Source organism: Enoplosus armatus, chromosome 3, assembly GCF_043641665.1.
Source record: "Enoplosus armatus isolate fEnoArm2 chromosome 3, fEnoArm2.hap1, whole genome shotgun sequence".
Taxonomy (NCBI): domain Eukaryota; kingdom Metazoa; phylum Chordata; class Actinopteri; order Centrarchiformes; family Enoplosidae; genus Enoplosus; species Enoplosus armatus.
In genome coordinates, this window is record NC_092182.1 from 21,489,485 (window position 1) to 21,513,931 (window position 24,447).

Consider the following 24,447-nt stretch of genomic DNA (forward strand, 5'->3'; position numbering starts at 1 on the left):
TTAATCATCTCGCGGCTCCTCAGATTTATGTCGGGAACCACAGGACTAAACTAACTGTATATAAAGTAGTTAAAACCTTCAGCAACGACAGTAAAGTGTTACTTATGCATTAATGCATCATCATCTAATAATGTCAAACAATAACATGAAAAATAATATAATCAAATAATAATATATCACTCACAGGGGCCAGTACTTTTACTTTTTATATTTTAAGTACATTTTGCTGGTAATACTGCATGATTACTAAAGTAGGTTTACTTTTGAATGCAAGACTTTTACATGTAATGAAGTATTTTTTACATCATATTATTATTACTGTTACTTAAGTAAAGGATCTGAGAAACTTCCTCCACCTCAGTCCAGGTTTAAATCTTCACATTTTGGAGTTTGTGGAGTTTATTCTCCCAATGTTTGCTTACATTTCACTCAATATTTGAAAAATATAAAGCAATCTTCACACTTTGTACTAAAAAGATTGAAACTTACCTGCTTGATTTGTCTGACTCAGATTGCTGAAGCCTCATATTAACCCTTTCACGCATAGTGGTCACTACAGTGGACAGCTATTCAAAAGCTGTTTTCTTGTATATGCATGGGTTTTAATGGTATAGTTGCACATCAACCACCAAAGTGGACGCTAGTGCGTCATCCCATACACTGCCACCCACTGGCCAGCCATTGTAAGCGCAACACAAATGTCTCAAAACCAAGATGGCCAACGGAAGGCCAGAAACGCTGAGCAGCTCAGGAATACCTTGCCAATCCTTCTATAGTAGGAGACCCTTGCAGGTAAATAAAATTTGGTAACATCAAGTAACAACTAAGGAGTAATACAATTGTTAAAATTTCCATTTTATTCATTGGTGTGTTAAATACATATTTCTTCAGTTGAAAACTCAAACGCATGCTGTCCATGCATGTGAAGAACTTTGTGTGAAATGAACATTTGAAAAAAATTAAGTAAAAAAATTTTTTTCATGCCTAAAGAGAAATAAAAACACACACACACAAAATCCTGACTGAGGCTGTCATAATTCATGCATGAAAGGGTTAATTATTATTAATTGCTTTAAGAAGGGAATTCTTCACGGCCAGTATGGACTGGAGGAACAATAACTCTTTCAATGTACATATTGGCATGTGAGTAATGATTATTGTTTTAGGACAGACACTTCATTACAAGTAAAGAGTGGATTCAGTGGATCTTACTGAACTAAAAGTATTATCAGTATTTAAAGCATCAAAAGTAAAATTTTACATTATCCATGTTGGCCCATATATTCAAAGTTATTATACTATTATATATATAAGGTATTGGTTTATAAAGCATTTAAATGTAAGCAGTATTTTAAAGATCTTACACACTGTGGTCACACAGGTTTATTCATTTAATCTCTCTGATAAGAACTCTTTCAAATTTCACCAGGATGATCCATTCAGTATCAACACTGATCTCTTGGGAGTCCTGCAGGTCCTGGGTGCTGAGCAGAAGCCTAATCAGCCAGAATAAGTCAAAACAACTTGTGTGGGAGTGAGATAATTTTAACTGCTTCATGTACTGTACTGTTGGGCACTTTGTAACAATGCGTCATATGTCATAAGCTCATATTTTGTATGTAAAATCTGTATAAAAAGTAAGCTCATACTCCGTTAATACACGTTGGTGGGTATGAACATTTGACGGTTAAAGTGAAAACAAAGAACTTATTTGGTGAAGTTGGATCAACCTTGTTGCGTTTGTTTTTTATGCACATAAGCAGACAGCTAATATGTCTCGTGCATACACAAATATACTGTGAAACAGCCAAAAAACATTTTCCTCTCTTTATTATCATGACATCAGTGCTTTTAACTGTATCACACTGTCTTCATCAGTTTGATCAGGTTTTATTGAACTGTAGGTGCTAAAACTTTCCATTATTCTGAGCACGTTCAGGACTTCTCCTCCATGTTCATTTACAATGGACAGTCCAAATAAGCTGTTGCCATTCCTTCATGTGGTAAGACTTCCACTTTCCACACATATATTGTGAACCTCAAGGGGTCGAAAGCACAAAGCACCCAAACTGCTTATAAGAGTAAATGATTGTCTGTGCTCTAATTCATAAAGATGGTCTGATCATGTTTGTCAAAGAGGTCTCACAATTTGTTTTTCCATTCAAAAATAAGGATAACATAAGAATATACCTTCTAACTTTACAGCATGAAGTTCAGGTTCTATCATAAAGTAACAGTGCAGCACCTGAGAGGTTTATGCCTCATTTACTCTGGTCTCCCAGCAGCACATGCACAACTTAAGTGCCTGCATTTCAGCTGCACGGGTGATTTCATGACCAACAATAACAACTACAGATAACTAGCACATATAGAGATCTCTATCATTGCACAACACTACAGAATAATGACTTTTATACAGACAGAGTAACTGTCAACACCTCACTTCTCCTCTGAAATAGCTGATTATTTTTCGAATCTTCACCACAAATGTAAAAACGGTGCAATTCTGTTTGCTTACTGTGAAGTGAAGCATTGTAATGAAAAACAGTTTTTTGCAGAGGAGCGCTCTGTGTAATTTAAGCCTGTTTGAACAAAGTGTGTCTTTCAAAAGCACAGGAATAACAGGTGTCTGTGAAAAGGCCTTCAAAGAAAAGCTTGTTATTAGCAAAGCAGTGGTAACCCACAACAATAAAAGTGCTTTAAGACGGCCGCATATCTAATCTTTCCCCTCTAATCTTGCTTTTAATTCACAAAGTAAGTTCCTAAATGGCCAGTCTTCTGATAGCAAAAAGTTTCTTTTTCTTTTTCAGGTCCAGGATATATTTTCTATTCTTCTTACTTCCAATGCAGGAGCTGTGGGTTTGATATGGTTAGCCACACAGTCTGAATGGAGTTATTGTGAGATACAGAGAGGGTGTGCACAAACTGTGTCAAGGCTTCTCAGCAGCTGAGTGTTTGTAGACACACCAAATCAAACCGTGAGCGATGACAACTTCCTTTCATTGGAAAATTCGATATGAAATTGTGTGTTTCGTTGAGACATTCAGCACGAGTGACGGACCCATTTATACCGCTAAATTGCCGTGTAATTAAAAGCTGAATGTGCTGTAATATTGAAGAGTTTGCTCATGTATGAAGAAACAATTGCAGATTTCAATGAGGAGAAAACATCTGTTTGCTTTTGGCTTTACCTGCATCCAGTCCATCAACAAAATTTGCATGGCAGTTTCTTCAACTAGTGTTTGACCTTTTCCTTGGCTCCAGAACAACATTGTCATGGTTGAAAGACAATGAGTTAAAAGAAGCAACAGACTGGGTGTCAAATGCGAAGCCACAATTGGTCCACTGTGATCTTGGAATGAGTAATGATTGTGCAGGTGTCCCTACTGTATGCAGGTGTCGATGACCCACCTGAGTTATCTTAACAAAGTCAATAAACACCAATATCTGTTGAGCCTTATTGAATGAAAAAGTGTCATATTGTCAGAATATGAGTATGAAGTGAGATATCATCTCTGACGTTGGTCATGACAGCTCTTCCAACTGTTTTTGGCGAAAATCAAAAGGAAAAATCAGTTCTTAGTCAGTTTGGAAAAATGTGATGCAAACTACTTTTACTATACAAACATGCACCTACATGCGGCATCACGTCCGGCGTGTTTCAGGAATAAATGCCTGCTGCTGATTGAATACATTTTGGTGACTAAATGAATGAATACAACTAAATTAATTTTAATAGCACATTATCAGTAATGGAGCCGTATTAAATAACATCCTCTTGAAAACAGAGAGAGAGATGTTTTTTAACGTTACTCGCCACAGTTTGAGATGGAGTTAAGATCAATTTCCTGATGATCAACAGCCGGGCTGCTTGCCAAGGCTTTATGCTGCTTGTGAAACAGTTAGCGCTGCAGGGACATGCCTGATCCTGCAGATGTATAAAAAAAACAACAGATGCGAGAGGTCAGAATAGGGTGGAGGGTTATGTAATAGAAGAGACAGACATGACATGCAGTGGTGAAAGTGTGTGGAGGAGTTTCAATCCTTGAGATGGGTTGTGTTTTGTTTGTTTTTTTTGCCTGTTGCAGATATCAGCGAGCAAGAATATGAATGTAGATTAGTGATACTGATATTTGTCAGTCATGTTCACAGGCTGACTGATCGGCAGGCGAAAAAAAAGAAAGAAGAGCTAACAGGCAGCTGGCTGTGTGGTGCAGGCGGTGTTTTCTCTCATAAGTGTCAAATAATTAATATAAACTCCTGTAATGTGATTGGTGGGTTCAAATAAAGCATTTAAAATGTGTCTATTTCTCAGCGCTCACAGGACTTCCACACACTGATCAATAAGCACTTTTCTTAAAAAAAGATAAATACAAACTTCAAAATAATGCCAAAGAAGGAACATATAGAAATACGTGGAAACATATGATGGGATTTCTTGTTTGAAAATACAACTATTAGCAGTAAGTATGTAGTAGCAGGTGCACCAAATAAAAGATAATAAATTCTCACCAGAGTTTGTCTCACAGATAGTTATAGGCTTTCACACAACAGGGACCCGTTTCAACACGTGTTTCAATCAAAACAACCGCCATACTTGCGGCCCATGCATGAGCCTGTGAGAGTCCTGCATGACTCACGGGCCTATCTGCAAACTTTCAAGTGACAAACTTTTGTGAAACATGATGTTTGTGTGTGAGCAGAGCTCGCAAATTTGATTTAAACCTGCAATCATTTTTTGGCTCCATTGATAATAGAAAAATGTTGGCTATAGCTGCTTTAATGATATCAACAAGAAAAGTGATAAAGAATTTGCTTAAAAAGAAATAGTCACCTGACGTTTACACGCACTCAGGGCAGAAACGAAGTTCACCAGGCTTTGAAGCCAATTTGGCATAGTGGCCAAACCGTGTAATTTCAACTTCCGGGTTCGTCACGTGATGCACACTGGCCCAAAAATACTTTTTCCCATAGACTTACATTGTGAAAGAGGCATCTGTAAATCAGACAGTTCATCCCAGTACAAACACTTAAGTAGCCCTTATTTAAAAAATTATGTCCTAAAAGTCGTAAGCCGTATCCAGAGCTATTTTCCACTGAGCCACTGAGCAACTTTCATAGGAATGAAAGGGGCACTGTCTCCGACAATGAATCCAGTTCTCTTTAAACATCCATGGGATGGAAACTGTTTTCCTTTGTTTAGCCCCCATAACTAAATTTTATTTCATATTCTTTGGGTTTAAAGCTCAGGTTTTCCAGTGTTTTCAGTTAATATATGATTATTACATACTGTGTTGATGTGGTGCAACACCAAAGACGCTCTTCATCCTCTGCAGCTGATCAGGAAATGAAATGTTGATCAGGTTTATTTGTTGGGTTGCACCTGTGTGGCTGACAATGCCAACGCTGTTAAACTTGATCATTTAATCTGGTTCCAGTAACCTGATCGGTTGATATTTTCCACTACAGACCAACAGCAGTGCGGTGAAACAACTTGACAAATGCAGACGCTTTGTCATCTTTGTTGCGCATGAATAAAGTTACAGATTCAAATCGTGATCATATTCTGTTAGGGTCTTAAATTACATTTGCTCAAGCTTGTCTGTGTAGTTAGTTTTTCCATTTCCATACACAGAGGGTGGTATACTATAGGGATACTTCCTGCCTCAGGGCAAAAAAAAAAAAAGTGGCATATTATGGTTTTAACTGTCTCTGCAGGTGAATCATGTCTATGTAGGAGGCAGACGGCACAAAGCAATCCCTTTTTGAAATATATTACTGCCAATTATTTTTTTCCTGAATTGGAACTGAAAGCGGAAAAACAAGATCAAAAGCTTCACACCTTTTTGGGCAAAGAAAACAGAGCAGGTCTTTGATGTCATGTGGATCCAATTCAAAGTAAACTGTGTGTTAAAGACAAATTGGAGTGTGTAGCAATTTTGCCAAGTTTAACCTAAAACATATTCACCTCTTTATTTCAGCATATTTCATGGAGACACCCAACGGTTACTAATTATTACAAGAGGAGCAGATACCACCCTCTTCACTGACCTGCATTGGTAAAACGTATTGATTATTGATAGCCCAATCCCATCAAGTAACTGTGATGACATGAAAAAGCCATGACATTTGAGTCACAGTATTCGTTACAAAGCAATCACAGTATAAGATTATTAACATTTTGCAGCAGGACTTTATAAACTGATCATTAAATTGGATAAATATGTGAAATTAGTAGCTGATTATAATGCTAGTGAATGCAGAGTCGTGATAAAAAAAAAATAGGTATAAAAAGTGTGCATCTGGTTTTAGGATTATTGAGCAAGCAAAACAAACATTATCATGCTGTTTTTTAAACTAACATAATGAGCTGACAGGTGGGTTTTAATCTCTGCGCCCCTGGTAGTCCTACACGTTGCTTTTACATTGCTAAACATTGCATTTTGAATTAGGACTTACTTTTCCAAGGCAGACACACTAAAAGGCTGGTGATGGTCTCTAATGCATCAACACATGCTCATGCAGCTCCACACCAGAGATGGAAAATAGTACCGTTGCTCAAGTAGAGTACTGAAAGCAGGAATAATTAGATGTTTTGGCCACTCGGGTGGCAGTGGAACAAGCTGTAAACACAACACTGAATATTTTCACCTTATGAAGTTTTTATGCTGACAGTGTTAGCAAGCAATTATTTATTTACACATCTAGCACTTACAGAAAAATTAGCATTCATTTGCAGTCGTGTTTCTGGGCACCTGATGGATATGAAAATGTGTCTCTTTAGCTGCTAAATGCTCCACTTTGTTCACCAGCTAGTTGCTAACTGTGTCTGCCTGCTGTTTGGTGCTGGACAGGGAGTGTACAGCAGCCTGCTGCGGCTGAAAACAGCGGTGAGAGTGAACCAAAAACAGTAACGTTGCTAAACAATGAGTCAAAAGAAGATAAAACATGAGATGAGGCATTCTTCGTGGGTTCTCCTTTCATCTTACATGTCGTTTGATCCAGTTTTATTATAAAAAGTCCAACTTTAAACACAATGTCTGAGGCCTTTGAGTTTTTTTGTTCAGTTTTTCTATCTTGTGCAACTTTATACTTCCACTCTGCTACGTTTAAGATGGATATGCGTGTTAATCAACTACAATTACCCAACAGCTGTGGTGAATATTTACTTTTAGAGATAAAACTCATCATAATCTCATTATGTTGCCTTGTTATAGAGTCTATAGACTGCTACAGTGGAGTATATAAAACAGAAAACATTGCACTGGGATATTTTTAATGAGGTACAGTATTTTTTTTTATTGCAGTATCTCTTCTTTAACTTAAATGATGATTTAAAGTAAATAATCCTCCATCTCTTACTCTCCTCTGAGTTCTTGATGCTCTGAGCCAAAGTTTATGACGCCCGTGGCACTCCACACCCAGACACATAAAATCCCTAATCTAATCACATTGATACTTCCGAGGCAGCAGGAACTCTATCAACCAGATGGTGTATGAAAACACACGGCTGCTTCCTGTCTCCGACACCGACTGCACCGCTTGACCCGTCAGACTCACTGCACACTTTTTGCATCATACTGAATGAGCAAATGTGAGAGGCGTCTTTTAAACACTTAATATTTGATCTCAATCAAATCTAATATCACTGCCATGTAGTGATGCGTGTATTCGGCGAGTGCTGTTTGTTGTGCATTGCTTGGGGGCAAGACAGTATGAAGAGGTTAATTTGAATTTTGACATAAGAATCAGAGGAAGAGATTTTCAAATTAAACATTTCAGTTTGCCTCAAACCTTTCGCGAGTGCCTTTCAGCAACCAGTTCTTTATTAAATATGTATTTTGAATTTTAAACCGCCTTTGATCCTGAATGGGTTAAAAACATATTTGTTTTTATCTTTAACTATTGTGGGGGTTTTTATCCATAAATGCATTCATTTTCTCTACACATTTGCTTGTATTCACTTCTAATGACGACAACAAAGGACCTTCTATAATATGATGTATAGTATTTTCTACTTTGTCTCTCCAAGCATGAAACACTCTCTGACACCAGTGTTTCATTCCTTCACTCCTCGAGCTAAAGGCCTGTTTGACTTGACAGAAATGATGGGCCTTTCTCCGTCATTAACAAAACAAACCTATTGACTCAAGTGCTATGAGAGATCGGAGATATGATAGGAGCTTTGCAGAATCCACGCTGAAACAAAAGTCAATATTTGTCCTCAGTTACCCTGTCACACGATGTCTACACAAGCCCCATTCAAATAATCGTCTCATTGCTCGCCACCTGCATGCACACAGACATCACGTCCACCTACACCCACACACACCGTCTCCGATACATAAACACACAGATACAGTATACCTGTAATACTGTATGCACCCTCAGGCTCATCCTATATTACAGTGACAGTAAAATGGTATCAACTTTCATCAAACTTCATGTTAGTGCAGTTTAAATTCAAAAATGTCACGTTCATTTACCAAAGAATGATGTTCTTACTCGATATTTCATGTTCTTTAATCGGGGAGAGTGCACGCAAAACAACCAGTGAATATGTGTGGGAAAAAAACAAACTCCTGTGACGCGGGCCAGTAGGAAAGTCATCACTAAAGACAGAAGCCTTCCCCGGGCTACAGGTAATAGATTCCTGTGAATATTTGGTGACGCATGCTTCTTTGGAAATCTTTGAATGCATGAGTCAAGTGTACCATTACTAACCAAACCAAATTTTAATATTTATACGTGTACTTATCTCATTGCTCACACTAATGTGGAAATGGTTGTGTCTATGCTCAAGACTGACAGACTATATATATGATACTGTTTGTCAGTTAGAAATCTGAATATCAGCAAAAACTGACAATCCTGTCCTTCCATCAGGACTTTACTGTATGATCTTAAATGATTAGCTTATTATGGCATTTTGGGTTAGCACATTTTTAGCCACGCTAGCAGACCCACCGATGATGAAGCACAACATACATTCGCATGGACATTTCTCTTTTTTTCCATAAAGTACATGAAAACTTTTTTATTTCTTGTAAAATAAAGGGGTGAAGAATTTTGTCCTGTGTCTGTAGCGCCACCTAGAGTGTCCACTGTGTGTTTGTCTTCATCCAAATGGAAGACTCCTGATAAGTGAACAAAATTATACAAGTTTTTTAGATGCAAAAACTCACTTTCATGTTTTTCCTGCTAGCAGATTCTCCACAAGAGGGAGCTGTTCATACCAACATGAGGGCCATGCGACCCATGCATGATGATGCCTGCAGGATTTTTAAATTTATCTGCAAGAAACAATAATTTGTGAAATGTGATGTTGCCACCATTTGCCGTAAGCGGTGCTCACGAATCGCTTTTTTTCCAAATGCAAAAATTTTGTGCCAATGATTTCTCACAGAATAAGTGGAAAACATTTTCCTTACTGGTGGCACTACAGGAAAAGCCAAGGGATCACCAAAGTCATTACGATTCATCCTTTGGGCACCATGAACATGTGAACCAAATGCCACAGCAATGCATCCAAGATTTGCCAAGACAATTATATGATATTGGCTGAGCCTGGTGTAATTTAAGTTTAAAGCAGCAAAAGAACTAAAATACAGAAAAATAACATGCAAAGCTGGTATTTGCCCTCCTCAAAAAAGACAACTTGCTCATTGTTTCAGTGTTAATTTAATCATACAAATGCTTAATTATAGATACAGGGGGAAAAAAAGCTTTTATTGACAGTTTCTCTTCAAATAAATGTGCTATTTTAGGACTATGTAAACTTTCATCTCATCCACTCACCATGCCGCCCATCTCAAATCATTACATAGTCACAAACTAAAACTAGAGAATGAATCCAGCAATATTCAGATTTCTCACCATCTGTCTCTCTCTCACACACACACACAATCAAGCTCACAAGAAGGAACCACACACACCCACACAAAAAGAAAAAAGACTGACATGACCAAAAGAAGCAATGCAGAACAGTGTATACTGTTTGGGAGGAGGACTCTGAGCTGACTCTACAACAGCGCTGAAACACAGAATGCTGGTGAGTTTTACAGACGCAATGAACTCGAAATATCATGATTAACATTTAGAAGTTCATAATTACAGCTAGGAGAAAGTCGGATAAATGAAAACATCAAAAAATACAAATAAGTATTTTTGAATGGAATACCTCCTTAGAAAAAAAGTTTAACACTTTCATCAACCTTTCCCATTTTATTTTCAAGCCCAAAATACATGAAGAAATCCACTGTCTGACATAATGAACATAGCAAAGGTGACGTAAAAATTCAGGTGTGATAGCGGACAGACTCTTCATGTATAAGATCAGACACTGGTGTAGTGATGCAGCTAAATGTTAACACTACGAAAACAAACCTTAAAGCTGTGAAGTACATATAGGCCTTTAGGGGAGAGCAGATCAGCAAAACAAACCAATAGAACTTTCTGGAAAATGCTGGTATCACAATCCACAAGCCAAAAAAGCCAAAAATCACCACTTTCCCTCAACAGAAGTGGTGGACAGCGTTGTGCAAATAGCAGCAACAGAACATCAGTGCTAACAATCCTGATGCAAACCATTCATTTTCATATAGAAATAGTCTTACTAGAATCAAACTACAACTTATCACTTCTTTACAATGTACTCAGGGTGATGTCGAGCTGGTCATCTGATATTTAGCACCACCTGCTGGCTGTAAATGGGACTTTTTGCATCTGCAGTGCACAATAAGACAGCAAATAAATAACAAGAGGGCAATTAGTGAGTCAGTTCATCCAAACGGTGCAGAATCACTCGACAATACTTCAGAGGTACACGCCCAGTAAAGCGTATGTGAATAGCCATGCCATCCTTTGCCCAAGCAGTATACACCATTTTCTTATGTCAGTTAAATCCAAAGAGAAACCATAACAGACATGAACACATTAAAGGCACACGCGCACACACACACGTACATACATATATATCTAGTACACATACTGTAGACATGGACTCAGAAATTACAGTCACTCACCAGGCAAAATAGATTTTGATGGCTTTTTCAACCCTTCCTCACACCTCACTTGCTCAAGCTCACTCACATCCTTCAGCATCTATTTAAAGAGAAAATCCACCCTAAAAAACAAACAAAAAAGACACACATGCCGTGGAGTCTGAATCGGGAACCAGCAGACAGTGTGGCTTGATGACAGAAAGGATTAGTGTCTTTGTTCTCTGGATTTTATCTTTGGGAGAGACAGGGTTCCTACACAGGGACGGCTCATATTTATCATTGAATATGTGGTGTTGAAAATGTCTCAGATTACTGTCTGACACTAACACTATTGTCAGACATGATACACATGGATTTGTTTTTTATTTGACTCCTGAGTGTTATGTTGTTTTGTGACTGAATTTCAAATGTGTCAAGGAGGCATCATAGCAAACACTGGGACGTAGTGTGGTTTTCAGGTTATTGACAGTGAGTTCAATGAGGGTCCAAAACTGCTCAGTTTTAACCTGAAAGGTGGGTAACAACAGCAACTTCTGAGTAATGAATGTAATAGAGAAAGACAGATATTGGTGGTAACTTCTAGCCCTCTCAGCCATTAGTTCAATTATTCTCCATTACAAAAATACTTTAAACATGACAGTAGATCATATGTTATCAAAGTATTTTTTCAGGTTGAGCACACTTGTCTTTTTTTAAAACAGATCACAAGCTGTTTGAACCTTTTGTGCGACTGAATAAAGAAATTAATATCAGATTGGTGCACATCAAGGTAAACCTGAAATCATAAAAATGTTAATTATCTTAATTCCCATGTCCCAACTTGTGAATATCGTTCATGTCAACATCCAAGTTGTAACTGCAACTGGTAAACTGACTTCTCTGAAAGCTCTCACATCTCTACCATCCATCTTTATACAAGAACTAGAACAATTCTGTGGTTCAGTAATGGTCTTCTGTAAAATGGCAATGCTCCAATATTTATCTGTGATCAACAGTCTGGTACAATACTTGATGTCATACTAGTCGATTAACATTGTTTGTGAAACTGGTGTAAGTCTTTTATCTAGAAGAAAACTGGAAATAATCCACACACGTCTAGTAAAAACTGTTTGGTGTGGTGAATAAAAGATTACTTTTTCCCACTTGAATGTACAATTTTTCAGCCTTTCTTTTAAACACTTCTCAAAATGAGGTATCACAATTAATATTGAACTATTCCCAGCAATTTTCCAAACATTTCCAGACCTGTGTAGGAGCCCCGAAGAGAGACAAAGTATTCAATTTCCCATGGGAACGCCAAACTACATGTCGATCGTTTAGGGTCGATTTTCCCTTTAAATAGGCGTGTTTTACAGTGGAAATAAAAAATAGTCGTGTGTATCTATTTTTAAGGGTTTATAGCACTCTTAAATGAAGCATTCACACATGCGAATCCGGGTGTTGATGTCAGGTGGGATGTTTCGCTGTAGTGGATGTAATCCATCACCTCACTGTAGTTTGTGTTTCTGTGGAGAGGGCCATGGGGTTGGGGAGAGGGTTGTCATGAGTCAATATAAAACAACTGTTCCTCCCCCCCTCCAACTCCTCTGCATTTAAGGACTCCAAGGGTGTTAAGCTCATCATCCACCATGGGGGGGGTCTTTGTCATTCTAGCTCTGTCCAAATGGATAGGGTCCGTGAATACCCTGGAAAAAAATGAGATAAAGGGTATTAGAGTGGTTTATAGTTTTATGTAACAGAATGAACGTGAATATATGTGAAGATGAATGTAAAATTGATAAATAACTTGAAATCAAATCAAGCCAACACAGCGTGGTGAGCTGCACCGCTGTCTGCTGTTATTATCAGTTTCAGGGCAGAAACAACACCTGCAGTCCCTTTAGGAAGCAGGAACTGAATAAAAGCCTCAATTAAATGCCACAACTGACTACAAAGCTATGCGGTTCACAACAGTCCAGTTAAACCACCCAGGAGAGGCTGCTCATAAAGGCTCTGCTACAACAGGTATGTGGTGATACTCCTCTATACTATAACAATAAGGTGGCCCCACCTGACAGACTCGATCGTGTTCACAAGTGGTTACACTGAGAGGTAGATGCAGTGATAATGGACTTTTCCTCAACAGAAACCACAAACTTAGTTTAAAGAAGCTTTGGCTGGATTTCTTCTGATGCATGTCACAATGAATTATCAATATAAGCAATGCACAAATTAACAGCAATACTCACGTGAGGGTTACTTCATCATCATACCCTTAGTCACAGTACATCTTTGAACATGACATTAATATATTTGATTTTAACAAGGCTGAAAGTCTGTCACCATGGTAGCAGCATTAGAGCGTAATGATCATTATACACCAAACTGTCGGATGGCCGAGGAATGACAGCTTTGCTTAGGTAAAGATAAAATATGCAACTATTCCATGTACTTTCTCAAAAGGTATTATGAATACAATAAATGAGAATAAAGACAGAAAAAGAAAGTTCTTACCCCAGATTACAAGAGCTGGAGACCGGTTTGCTAGACAATGTGAAATGTGTTAAACTCTACAGTCAGCCTGACATGATTCTGTCATAAGCGATCGTCCTTTCTGTTCCAACTGCTCATCCTTCAGCTACACTTTATTACTACAAAGTTTTACTGTCACAACTTCAACTCTGTGTAATTATTCACATAAGATATCTTAAAATGTAAAAAGCAGATTGCCAATAAATTTGCTGAGCACATTAATGCTCAACAAGGGAACAACCATCCTCCGGACAAACTTTACAGTCCTAGAGGCTCTACAGGCAAAGCTCTAAGAGCAGAACTGAGTAGACACTGGCTTTGTCCAACACTTTTCAGCCACAATTTGTGGGGTGGAATGAACATTACTTCTGGGGGCCTCTAGTCACTTTAGTCCTGTTTAAGACTACAAGTGCTCAAAAAATGACAGGGAACAAATGTAAAACATTAACGGCCAATATGTGCCCATGATAACTCAATCCAAAACTAAACAAACATACTGTTGGGAAAGAGTCATGAGTTTTTTCAAATATCATAACCATGTTTTATGTTTTGAAAGACATTTGAGAAAACACGCACATCAGAATGTATCAGCAAACTTAAAACTCAAGGAGCCAGAAGACCTCTGGTCATCCTTTGTTTTCAAAAAAGACTAGGAAGTGTCTGGCTGTTGTATCAAAACAAGTACAACAGACGCTCCTCTGAACCAAAATAAATAATATTTGAAAAGGTTCAGGAAATAGTGTCATGGCTTTCATAAAATACAGTAGCTTCCATCATAGCAGGATGGATTTCTCTCTTTTCTGTCCTGCTCTAATGCTACAGCAGCTACTACATCCACTGTTACAGCAGCCTACAGTATTGTTGATTAACCAGGTGATGAACCTGATTCTGATCCTGTGGATTGGCTCAAGACATCCATATTGACGTGATTTTCTTTGACCTGAATATTTAAGTTTTGACTACTGAAAGTTCAAACATCAACCAACAAATAAATCCATCTTGGCTCTTTAAAGTTAATATGCCATTCGAGGCGACACACCTACAACATATAACTACAGCATATAATCCACACTAAATACTGCAGATGGAGGCATGCCCCACTGTCGTGATGTAGGTTTCATGTAAACTGTATTTTGCACATGCACACACACAATAAATCAAAAAGGCTACTTATATGAGCTAACCTTGTGAATGTAGTGATGTAGGTTTTAAGTGGTAGTAGTTTTGTGAAGTGTGAAACCCTAAAGTTGATTCATACATACCTGACCATAAGTCACCACAGAAAGATTGGTTTGGAGACCATTTGACGCTCTATTTACAGCATTATGAGACAGTCCATTTTGATCTTGCTGGATTGGCTCTTGTGAGCGCTCCCACGCTCCGCCAGGATCTCTGAAGCTGTCAGTGGCGTCGTGCTTGTTCTTCTGTGGCGAGGCAAAAGGGTTGAAGTCTCCCTGCACATTGCGCTGGGGTTGGGTGTTGAACTCCGTCTCGAAGGAGGACAGCTGCTGGGTCACGCCGAGGAGACCTCCAACTTCTACGCTAAGAATCACCCAGATTACATCTGCGGAGAAAAGAAGCATACACAAACACAGGCTGACTACATGGCTGAGTCAACCAACCAATTTGCTGATGATTGTAAATTGATGGTTTTTGGTTCAGTTGGTCAGACAAAACCAGCAATTTAAAGACTTGAACTCAGAGGAGGTTTGATTGAATAGTGATAGATTAATAGAATCATGAAAATAAATGTTAGTTGCAGCTCTAATAAATTGCCACATTAGAAACAAATCAAATCTTTGGCAATTTCCTACCTCCATAGAATAATCCGGTGGCTGTGCACATCCTCCACTGGCCCTGGTACATGCCTGGAGCTGTGGGACTTCGCATCTGCACACTCACATCTGATATTTCCTGGGGGTCTAGTGACTTTACCATAACTGTGTTTACATGCCCAAACTGATCCCCACCAATGTACTTGAGACAAACCCCAGGTGGCCACGACTCTGCACCTATAATACACAAAGATGAGTGCAGTCAAAACACAGGTCAACAACAAAACCATGATGTTGTAACTGTCATTTGCTCTGGCGAGTACTACATACAGATTCAGACAGGCTTCTTATACTGTATAAGCTAAACATGTGAATGCAGTGACATGCTCCACACCTGTGTTTTGTATTCTCCAGGTCTTTGTGAACGGTGTATCTGGAGGAACAGACTCTCCTTCCCCAATTGTCACATCTTCAACAAAGGACATGGATGGCGTGTTGACATTGGGACTTTCAAAGTCATAATATGCACCAATAGCAGCCTGCAGGTTCCTGTTCCAACACAAAAGGAAGAGCATGGTGTTATCATAGGTCTACAATGTCCATGTAACCCTGGCCACGAGATTATGTATTTTACTGTTACAATAAAAGTTTATTGTGCTCATTGTCCTGTCTTTAGAATACTTTTTTTCAATACACAATAATAGAGGTACTGGCTGAGTCAATGGGTGTTGGGTTTTGGACTGTTGGTTGAAGAAGCAATTTAAATAATTCTTGCATACTTGTCGGATTTTGTCGGTCAAACAGGGGTCTCAAACAGTGTTCGACCATCCGACAAGCACTTTGGTTTAAGCACCTTTGGTCCTTAGTATGGGTCACACAAAAACACTGAATCCTACACTTCCCATCATGCAACTCAACAATATGTTTCATTAGACCTTTCTTGTTTGATTAACATCCAGGTCTGTCCAACCCCACATCTACTGTTTGTGACACAGACCTACTGATATAAATGTGTAGTCTCCAAACCCAAGTTGAGGTAAGTCTGAAGAGATCACTGGCATCATCAGGGGTATTTTTATTTTAGACTTGACAAAGAGCCACATAAGACATTATGCAACAGGCTGAGTAGTACTTGCCATGACTATCAAACTGATTTTTAGGTGTGAAATTGGTGGAAAACCTTTAATGAATGCGACTGTTGTGTTGTCTAGTATGCTCAAGATGATTTATCTTAAAGAGAGACCTGAGACATTACAGATTAATTGCTGTAAACTCTGGACTGCACAGAACTGGTCAACCAGTTTCAGTTGAGAAATTCCAACAGCCGTCACGTGATGATGTCATCTTTTCCAGTATGACAAGGTGATTTCCACGACTTGATTTTAAGCTCCAAAATGAAATCTGAGTGAATTCTGCCTTTACAATAGACGTGATCAAGGCCATCGGTCAGTGATTAACTAAAAGCTTGATGTCCGTTGATGAGGGACACAAAGACGTGTTGATCAAGACCACTTGTTGTCAGCCGTTGATAGATCACGACCGGTTACGTCATCAGACTAACGTGAAGCGACTGGCGCTGCCTTGAGTTGTGGCTTCCCAAAGAGCATGGTCTAACTGGCTCTGAACACTATTATGTAATGTGGCGGATAATCTACACCGAAGAGTACCCTGTGCTTTAATTAGCCTGTTAGCTACTTAGCTAGCTTGCTCTTTTGCTTTTTCGGTTATTTCACCATATCACAACTCACAGTTGGTGGAAACTTTATCGTTTCACTTCCGTTTGCCCCCGATACGATCGCTAGGAGTTAACTAACTAACTGCCATTTCCCGTGGAGGAATGATGGATTGCTCCTCTCGGCTTTAAACAACACTAACTTAGCACCGTATGTGTCTGCCTCCATTTTTTTAGGATTTTAGCGTATGCTAATTACACTGCTAGGTTAGCGTCGTGTTGCTGTCCGACAACAGGCCCCCGTATCCCCGCACTCACCAGTTGGTCATGTCCAGGAAGAAGGCGCAGCCGGCTGGGTTGAGCTGAAAGCCCAGCAGCCTCTGAAACTCCGAAATGAGGACGTCTTTGTCCGTGGTGCCCATGCAGCTGAACTTCTGCATGAGCTCCGCGTCCACGTCCATGTCCGTGCCCTCCATGGGTGGCGGGTGTCCCGTAGCGGAGACGGGCTGGTGTGGGGGGTCCTCTCTCAGTTTAGTCCGAGGCCTTGTCCAGCCATAACAACCAGTTCAACAACAACAACCGTCACTGCGCATGGCACGACAAGGGGGACGATGTTTGACGTTGCAACAGCTCGCGCGTCACCCTCGCCAATCACGTAGTGGGCGACGACGTCATCTGTTGCTATTTGCAGCGACCTTTTCATTGGTTTATCAATGAATCCAAGTTGCTCATTTTGCAGCTCAGTACCAGATGTTTAAAACTGGATACAATAATTACACATTATTTCATACTGATATGGAATCATGAGAATGTATTCAAATAAACATTATTTAGTTTATCATTGGAATCCAAGTTGCTCATTTTGCAGCTCATATGCAGCTACATATATATTTGCATAAATGTAGATTTTATAAATCTTAAATTGAAAATTGCTTTTTTAAAATCCTTAAGACATATTCATAGTAATAATTCAGCACAACTACACAATTCCTGAGAAAAGTATTTGAACCCCTTTCTCACACATTTACAAGACATTTGTGACTGTTGGAATCATCAACTTTACACCTACAAAGACACAATTTTGTGATGCTATCTACATTTTCCTAGCTTGGTTAAAAAACAAGCCTTTATTTTCAAAGAAAGTGAATAGTAAATTGGTAGGGTTTTTTTGTTAGTGATGTGCATACCTGTAGACATGCATAAATGATGAAGTGTGTAAATTATACATAACTATGTAGGCGTTCTTGTAAGGTAAGAATAATGCTTTGTCTGTACCCCTTTTCTCTCTATTATTAAAAGCCATATTTCTTTATTATTGGTTTTGGATGTTGTACTATTTGTAGATAATGTTTTTGTGTTTGTTGAGATTGTAAATTTTTTGGAAAATGGATGATTTTGATTCAATTTGTATACATGCATGGTAAAAAGTAACCAAGCACTTACTCAAGTACTGCCCTTATTAAGTATATTTGCAGGGTCTTCCTCCTGAGTATTTCCATTAATGTGTTACCTTATGCTTCTACTTCACTACATTTCAAGGGGAAATATTGTACTTTTTACACTACATTCATTTGCCATCTTTAGTTACAAGTTCATTTGAAGGATGGATGAGTACTATGATGATCTTAGAAATATGATGTATTGTTATTGGTTAAATTCCCAAACAGTATTTAAAGTAGTACGTTAAAATTAGCTTCACCTTGACCACCTTCAACATTAAAATGCTGCTTAAATAGTAATACATTGTTAATAATAACAACCCAGTAATGTAGCAATCTGACATGGGGCCATTCTGCTGCCTACTTTTAATTTTACATTTTGATCATAATACTTTATAATAAGAGTTTTATTTGTTATGGATACTTTTTATATTGAGGTATTGCTACTTTTTGTAAAAGATACAAATATACTCTGTGCTTCACATTTATTAGCAACAAGTAAGTTTTGGCCTGTTGTGAAAGGTATACCTAGAGTGGGCAAGATCAGTGCCATTTGTGATTAACAGACACTAAAACGTTAAATGTTCTTAATTTAAGATCTAGTGCTTTGCTGTTAATATGTAAAATTGGGTCTCAAAATAACTTGTGGCTTATTTCTGAATTAATTAATTCTGATTAAGACTAAAATGCGCAGTGAACAGAACATTTACCATTTACAATTTTCAGTAACACGTCTTTCAGGCGGAACTAACTGTGGGTAGGTCTTATATCTGGTGGGAACACTTCTTGGGAACACCGGAATCGCGCTCTCGGCGGAGATAGTTGCCGATCATGCCTAAGTAAGTTCACATATTGTTTCTTTCTTGTGCTTAATTTGTGATTTCCACTTTTCAACGAACTTAATTATCGTTTATATGTGTGCATAAAGAAACGGACGACGGTAAGATATAAAGTATATAAGATATAAACTAATGTAACAGACCAGTTTGTTTCTAGATGAACGCTGTGGGCTGTGTCTATTTGCTGGACTCAGCCTCGATGTGAACGAAGCTAACAGTTACCAGCAAAAGACAATCACAGCACCGTGATACTAAATCAGTTGATCTGCCACGATTCCGAGTATGTTTAGGACTTTAAGACTCTTCCTTGTCGAGCTCAACATTTCTAGTGTTTCTTTTGTTGTAAATATTGAGTTGGTAATGTTAAAGTGGCATCCGACTTGTGACTCAGTAATGCGGTTTTTACTAGGTTAACTTCATTTATTTTTCAGCGATAAGAGCAGACTATGCTGATGGTATACTAACGTACATAACAACATCTTTATTACCATTACTTCATTACCTCCCAGGTGAACGTCGCAGCTTTGTAAAGTGGAACATGTCTCCCACGCTGCTGCAGAGAACAACGCATCCTGATACAATAAGTAGCTAAGAACGCTGAATAGAAATTAGGAGCTATTACTTTACTACCATCAAGTTAATGTGATTTAATCCAAACCCAGTTTTAAGCTATCTGGGTCCACGGTGACATTTTATAAAATCGTGTTAAATATAAAGATATCTTGCTGGACAGTGTGATGTCCTGTCTTGCAGAAGGTAAAGATGTCCTGCTGAACAGGGAACTATAGTGTCGAACATCTCAAAATGTCCTGTAGGAGAATGAATTGTCTTGCAGGACTGTAGATTTTCCCAGGACTCGTTCACATCTGAAACATCCCTGTAGGAAGTGTTTGGACACGGACATGCCAGCTAGACCAAACGGTTTAGACCAAGTCAATAATGTAAAAAAACAAAAAACAAACAGTATTTCTCCATTGCAGCTTGTAGCTATGTGTCAGTGTGAATTGGATATCTGACTTTTTAGTTTTACAGCTCATTAACTATTTAGATTTGATATTGATATATGTTCCAGCGCATGTCTATAACTCTTTGTTAAATTAACTTTTTTCTTCTTTAATTTCCACGTTCCACAGGTTTTACTGTGACTACTGTGATACCTACCTCACACATGATTCAGTAAGTTATGTTTGTATGTACCAAATCATATTGTTGAAAAGCATGAAAGAATCTTATCTTTTGTTTCACTGTGCTTCCTGTTAAATATTCGTTCTGTTTCTCTTCCAGCCATCAGTGAGGAAGACTCACTGCAGTGGCCGAAAACACAAAGAAAATGTGAAAGATTACTACCAGAAATGGATGGAGGAGCAGGCTCAGAGCCTGATCGATAAAACAAGTAAGCTATTAGTAGTGATGTGATGTGAGTAAAGTGATGGGTTGTTAAGGGTCTTGAATGTGAATTTTACACGAATCTGCCCTTTAGGATACAGCTCATGTGTGCAGCAAATTTAGCTTAAATATGAAAGTGACCTCTTGTGGCTGTAACATATTACTGATGATGATTTATTTGGTTGTGCAGTCCACCGTTCACACATTTTGTTTTCTCTTCCATATTTAATATCCTGGTTAGATAAAGACTATAAACCAGGTGTTAAAGTAAAGCCTGTTATGTATCCCACACAAGGCATGCTTATATACGTGTGTGGGATATCCAAGCTCTTTGCTTAAATAGTGGACTACATACACCGGCTTACTTGGGGCCCCCTCTGAGATTACAAACCACTAATCCACACGAGATGCAAAGCCAATGTGGTGCTAGAGCGTAGTATTGCCCACTGTGGAGGAATATGTTTTACAGGCTAAATTCTCCTTTGCAGCAAAAAGAACTTACAAAAGATGGCAGGCTACACACCCCTTTAGCATGTCAAGAATACAAAATAACTGTTTTGGGTTTTTATTTAAATTTATTTTGTACTTTATTGTTGGTGGTGTGTTCATCTGGCTTTTTCATTTAGCACCCTTACCCCAAACACTTGAGGTTGCAGTGGACAGTAGCATTGTAGCACAAATGGCCCACGTAGTGTATTTTACTATACAGAAATGAAAGACCCCACGTGGTGCAGTTTGTGGTGTTGTTTGCCTTCCATACTTGGAGTATGAAACGGGCTTAAATTAATTCTTTACAAACACAAGAAAGCAATGACAAGATTGTGTACTCAACATTAAATATTTGTCTGTGTGTGTATAATGTTTCGTCTTTTCTACCAACAGCGGCAGCCTTTCAACAGGGAAAGATTCCTCCCACACCGTTCCCTGGTGGGCCTCCCCCAGGTGAGTCCGTCGTCTTTCAGCTCTGAAATAATTTGATTAACTAACCGTAACATACTGGCTCTTGATAGTTAGATTCATACTCAATGGGAAAAGGCTGTCAGCATTTTGCTCCATATCAAGGACTAAAAATTAAAGGATTAAAATTAATTTCATTAGAATCAACGATCAACAAAAGCGTGAAGTTTACATTCCTGCAGGATTACAACTAACGGCTAATTTAAATGGATAAAACTACCACACCAGTGGACACAATATAAACCTACAGGAAAATACAACCTGTGTCTCTTCTTCACTCCTTTGTTGTCACACTTTACTAACCAACTTTATTGATGAGTTCTGGCGACGACTCTGCGGAAACCAATCATCAGGATTTCTAAGTTCTGAAAGCGGTCTTGCTTTCAGCACTTTGAGGTGTGTTTCTACAGAAGACAACAGATGGAGCTCTATAGAGGCCAAACCACTTGTAGCTAAATTTGCAGATGTATTGTAAAAACCAGAAAACATACACTCAGTTGCCAGTTTATTTGGCACACCTAGTTAAGTCTAATAAAACAGTCCTGCAATAAATGTTCAGTTTATGTTAAAGCTGCTTTAGAGAGGTGTAGATTTAACTGTATGGTCATTTCAGACGCTGGAGTTTTTGGTGGTGTTAAATTATGTTGCATCATACTGAGAGGTGTTTCTAATATCACGTCCAGCCCATTTATATCTATTAAGGTCGTGTGAATAATAGAAAGACCTGTCGGTATAATTCAATACAGTTAAACACACTACATCCTCCAAAATGATCAGTTGATCATTTGAATCAACATCTCTCTAAAACAGTTAAAGTAAAAAACTGAATATTAAAACCTTCACAGAGGATGGATTTATTTCATGGCTGTTGCATTAGTCTGCATTAGTTTTAGCTAGGTGTACCTAATAATAAACTAGCAACTGAATGTATTTAATATGTCAAGCAGCATTATCTCAGATACAACTTGGATACAAGAAACCAACATCATTAAACTAACCAACAGGTTCACAGTGGACATATGTAGGTGATGCATGTGAATCTGATCTAATTCATGTGCATAATGTTGTCTTGACATTGATTGTGCACTAACATGTGCTGTTTGTAATACAGGTGGTCCTCCTCGCCCAGGCATGCTGCCAACACCCCCTATGGGAGGTCCACCCATGATGCCCATGATGGGGCCTCCACCACATGGAATGATGCCTGGTGGACCTGGTAAGAAGACGTGTTTCTTTGACAAAGCTTCACTCGTTCCTAATTTGTGTAACATTTAAAAGTGCTTGCAGAAACGGAATGTGTTTGGCAGTTTAAGATATTTTTGTCAACACAGTTTAAGAAAGACAGACGCCTTTGCTGTCACCTCACATCACCTCACGATGCAGTCAGCCATTAGCAGTGGTCACATGTACGGAGCAGGCTGTTGGCCACAGAGTTTCATCTGTTCTTATGCAGTTTTTTTATTTTAATGTTCCTGTTGTCACAAATACAGTTAACAGAATAATCCTGCTCAATGATATGTCTCCTTCACAGATGAACAGTCTGCCTGTTTCAAAAACAAAATCAACATCCATCTGCCTGTTGCCCCCTTCCTAATTTCTTATGACATAAATAAGTATAGAATAAAACATAAATAATCAACATATTAATTGATAATAAAATGACAGTGGCCCATTTAATATCTGATTAAAGAGTATGATCTTATGACTTCTGACATGACCCTGTTGTCATGAATCAGCACCTAAAGCTGTGTATCCCTCCACTGTCACATTTAGGAGGCATGAGGCCGCCGATGGGAGGACCCATGCAGATGATGCCAGGACCACCACACATGATGCGTCACCCTCGACCGATGATGATGCCAGTCAGGCCGGGCATGATGCGACCGGACAGATAAGAGCGAGTGGATTTTCTCCGTTCTTTGTTGCCATGAACAGACGCTGTCTAGTGAGGACACTTTGTTTAACACTTGGATTTATCAATGCGACTTTTTAGACTCCCAAACGTCTCTTCAACCTCGAAGCTTAATTCCCTGATGTAATTATGTCATTTTTGTTATTCAGTTACTTTATACTCTGCCGGAATCGTAGTATTTATTACTATTCACTTTGTTTGAATTCATTTCAGTCCCCCGTTTTAAAGTTTCTTTTAATTAAACGTCCTCTCTTGTGTTGGCGTCGAGACTGAAATATCTCGTCTCACTTTGACAAACTGTTCAGCACGCACATTTGAAGAGCGTGTTTGATTTGACAATATTTGTTACTATATTTTTGCTTTTGTTTTTAGGTTTTACATGTTTTGTTGTATTTCATTGCATTGCTTTGATAAATAAAACAATGATTTTCACATCGGCTTCTTTTAGATTGTAGTCCATATTAACAAAACTCACTTTTAATGTCCCTGCATTACCACACAGGTTTTCTTTCAACTTCTAGTCTGGTTGACGATCTGTGGAGCGATGCTTTTGAATTATGTAATGTCACAAAACTTGATGTACCTGTAAGAATGATAACAGGGTAAATTGTCCTATCAGGAGCAACAAAACTAACAGAGTGAGGGACATGTCAGTCATTGTCACAGTCTATACAGTCCGAATAGGGCTCTAATCAGGCGATGTAAGTGAGGACGCCTGTGTGGGTGGACTGTGGGTATGTGGGGTCTTAAAGCCAAAACTGAGAATTGAGTTCTTCAAATTTTTGAATAGGCCATTTTACATTTTTTCACATTCTTTTCTGCAGAATTTCCTGTTTTATTTTACTGTGGGGAAATATAGTTTGTAACGCTGCTAATCAGCTGTCCTTTGTAACGTTCCTTAATGTGGCTATAATATATTTTACATTAACATGACAAAGTAGTGACAAACCCAC

General features: G+C 38.6%; 2 protein-coding genes across 3 annotated transcripts; one reads left to right on the plus strand and one right to left on the minus strand.

Annotated features, from left to right (window-relative positions):
• Positions 1–11,904: 11,904 nt before the first annotated feature.
• ilrun (inflammation and lipid regulator with UBA-like and NBR1-like domains) lies at positions 11,905–17,527 on the minus strand. 2 transcript variants are annotated; one of them, XM_070902964.1, is made up of 5 exons: positions 17,280–17,527; positions 15,684–15,838; positions 15,329–15,526; positions 14,777–15,078; positions 11,905–12,688 (listed from the first exon to the last, which is right to left on the minus strand). In XM_070902964.1, the coding sequence occupies exons 1-5, from the start codon at positions 17,435–17,437 to the stop codon at positions 12,653–12,655; spliced, it is 849 nt and encodes a 282-aa protein (XP_070759065.1). In that variant the 5' UTR covers positions 17,438–17,527; the 3' UTR covers positions 11,905–12,652. The 2 variants fall into 2 exon arrangements, with proteins under 2 accessions (XP_070759065.1, XP_070759066.1); XM_070902965.1 differs by lacking the exon at positions 15,329–15,526.
• Positions 17,528–19,195: 1,668 nt separating this feature from the next.
• snrpc (small nuclear ribonucleoprotein polypeptide C) lies at positions 19,196–23,926 on the plus strand. Its single transcript, XM_070903328.1, has 6 exons — positions 19,196–19,239; positions 20,373–20,415; positions 20,524–20,632; positions 21,508–21,567; positions 22,694–22,798; positions 23,356–23,926. Exons 1-6 carry the CDS (start codon positions 19,232–19,234, stop codon positions 23,475–23,477), a joined length of 447 nt encoding a protein of 148 aa, XP_070759429.1. The 5' UTR covers positions 19,196–19,231; the 3' UTR covers positions 23,478–23,926.
• Positions 23,927–24,447: the final 521 nt, after the last annotated feature.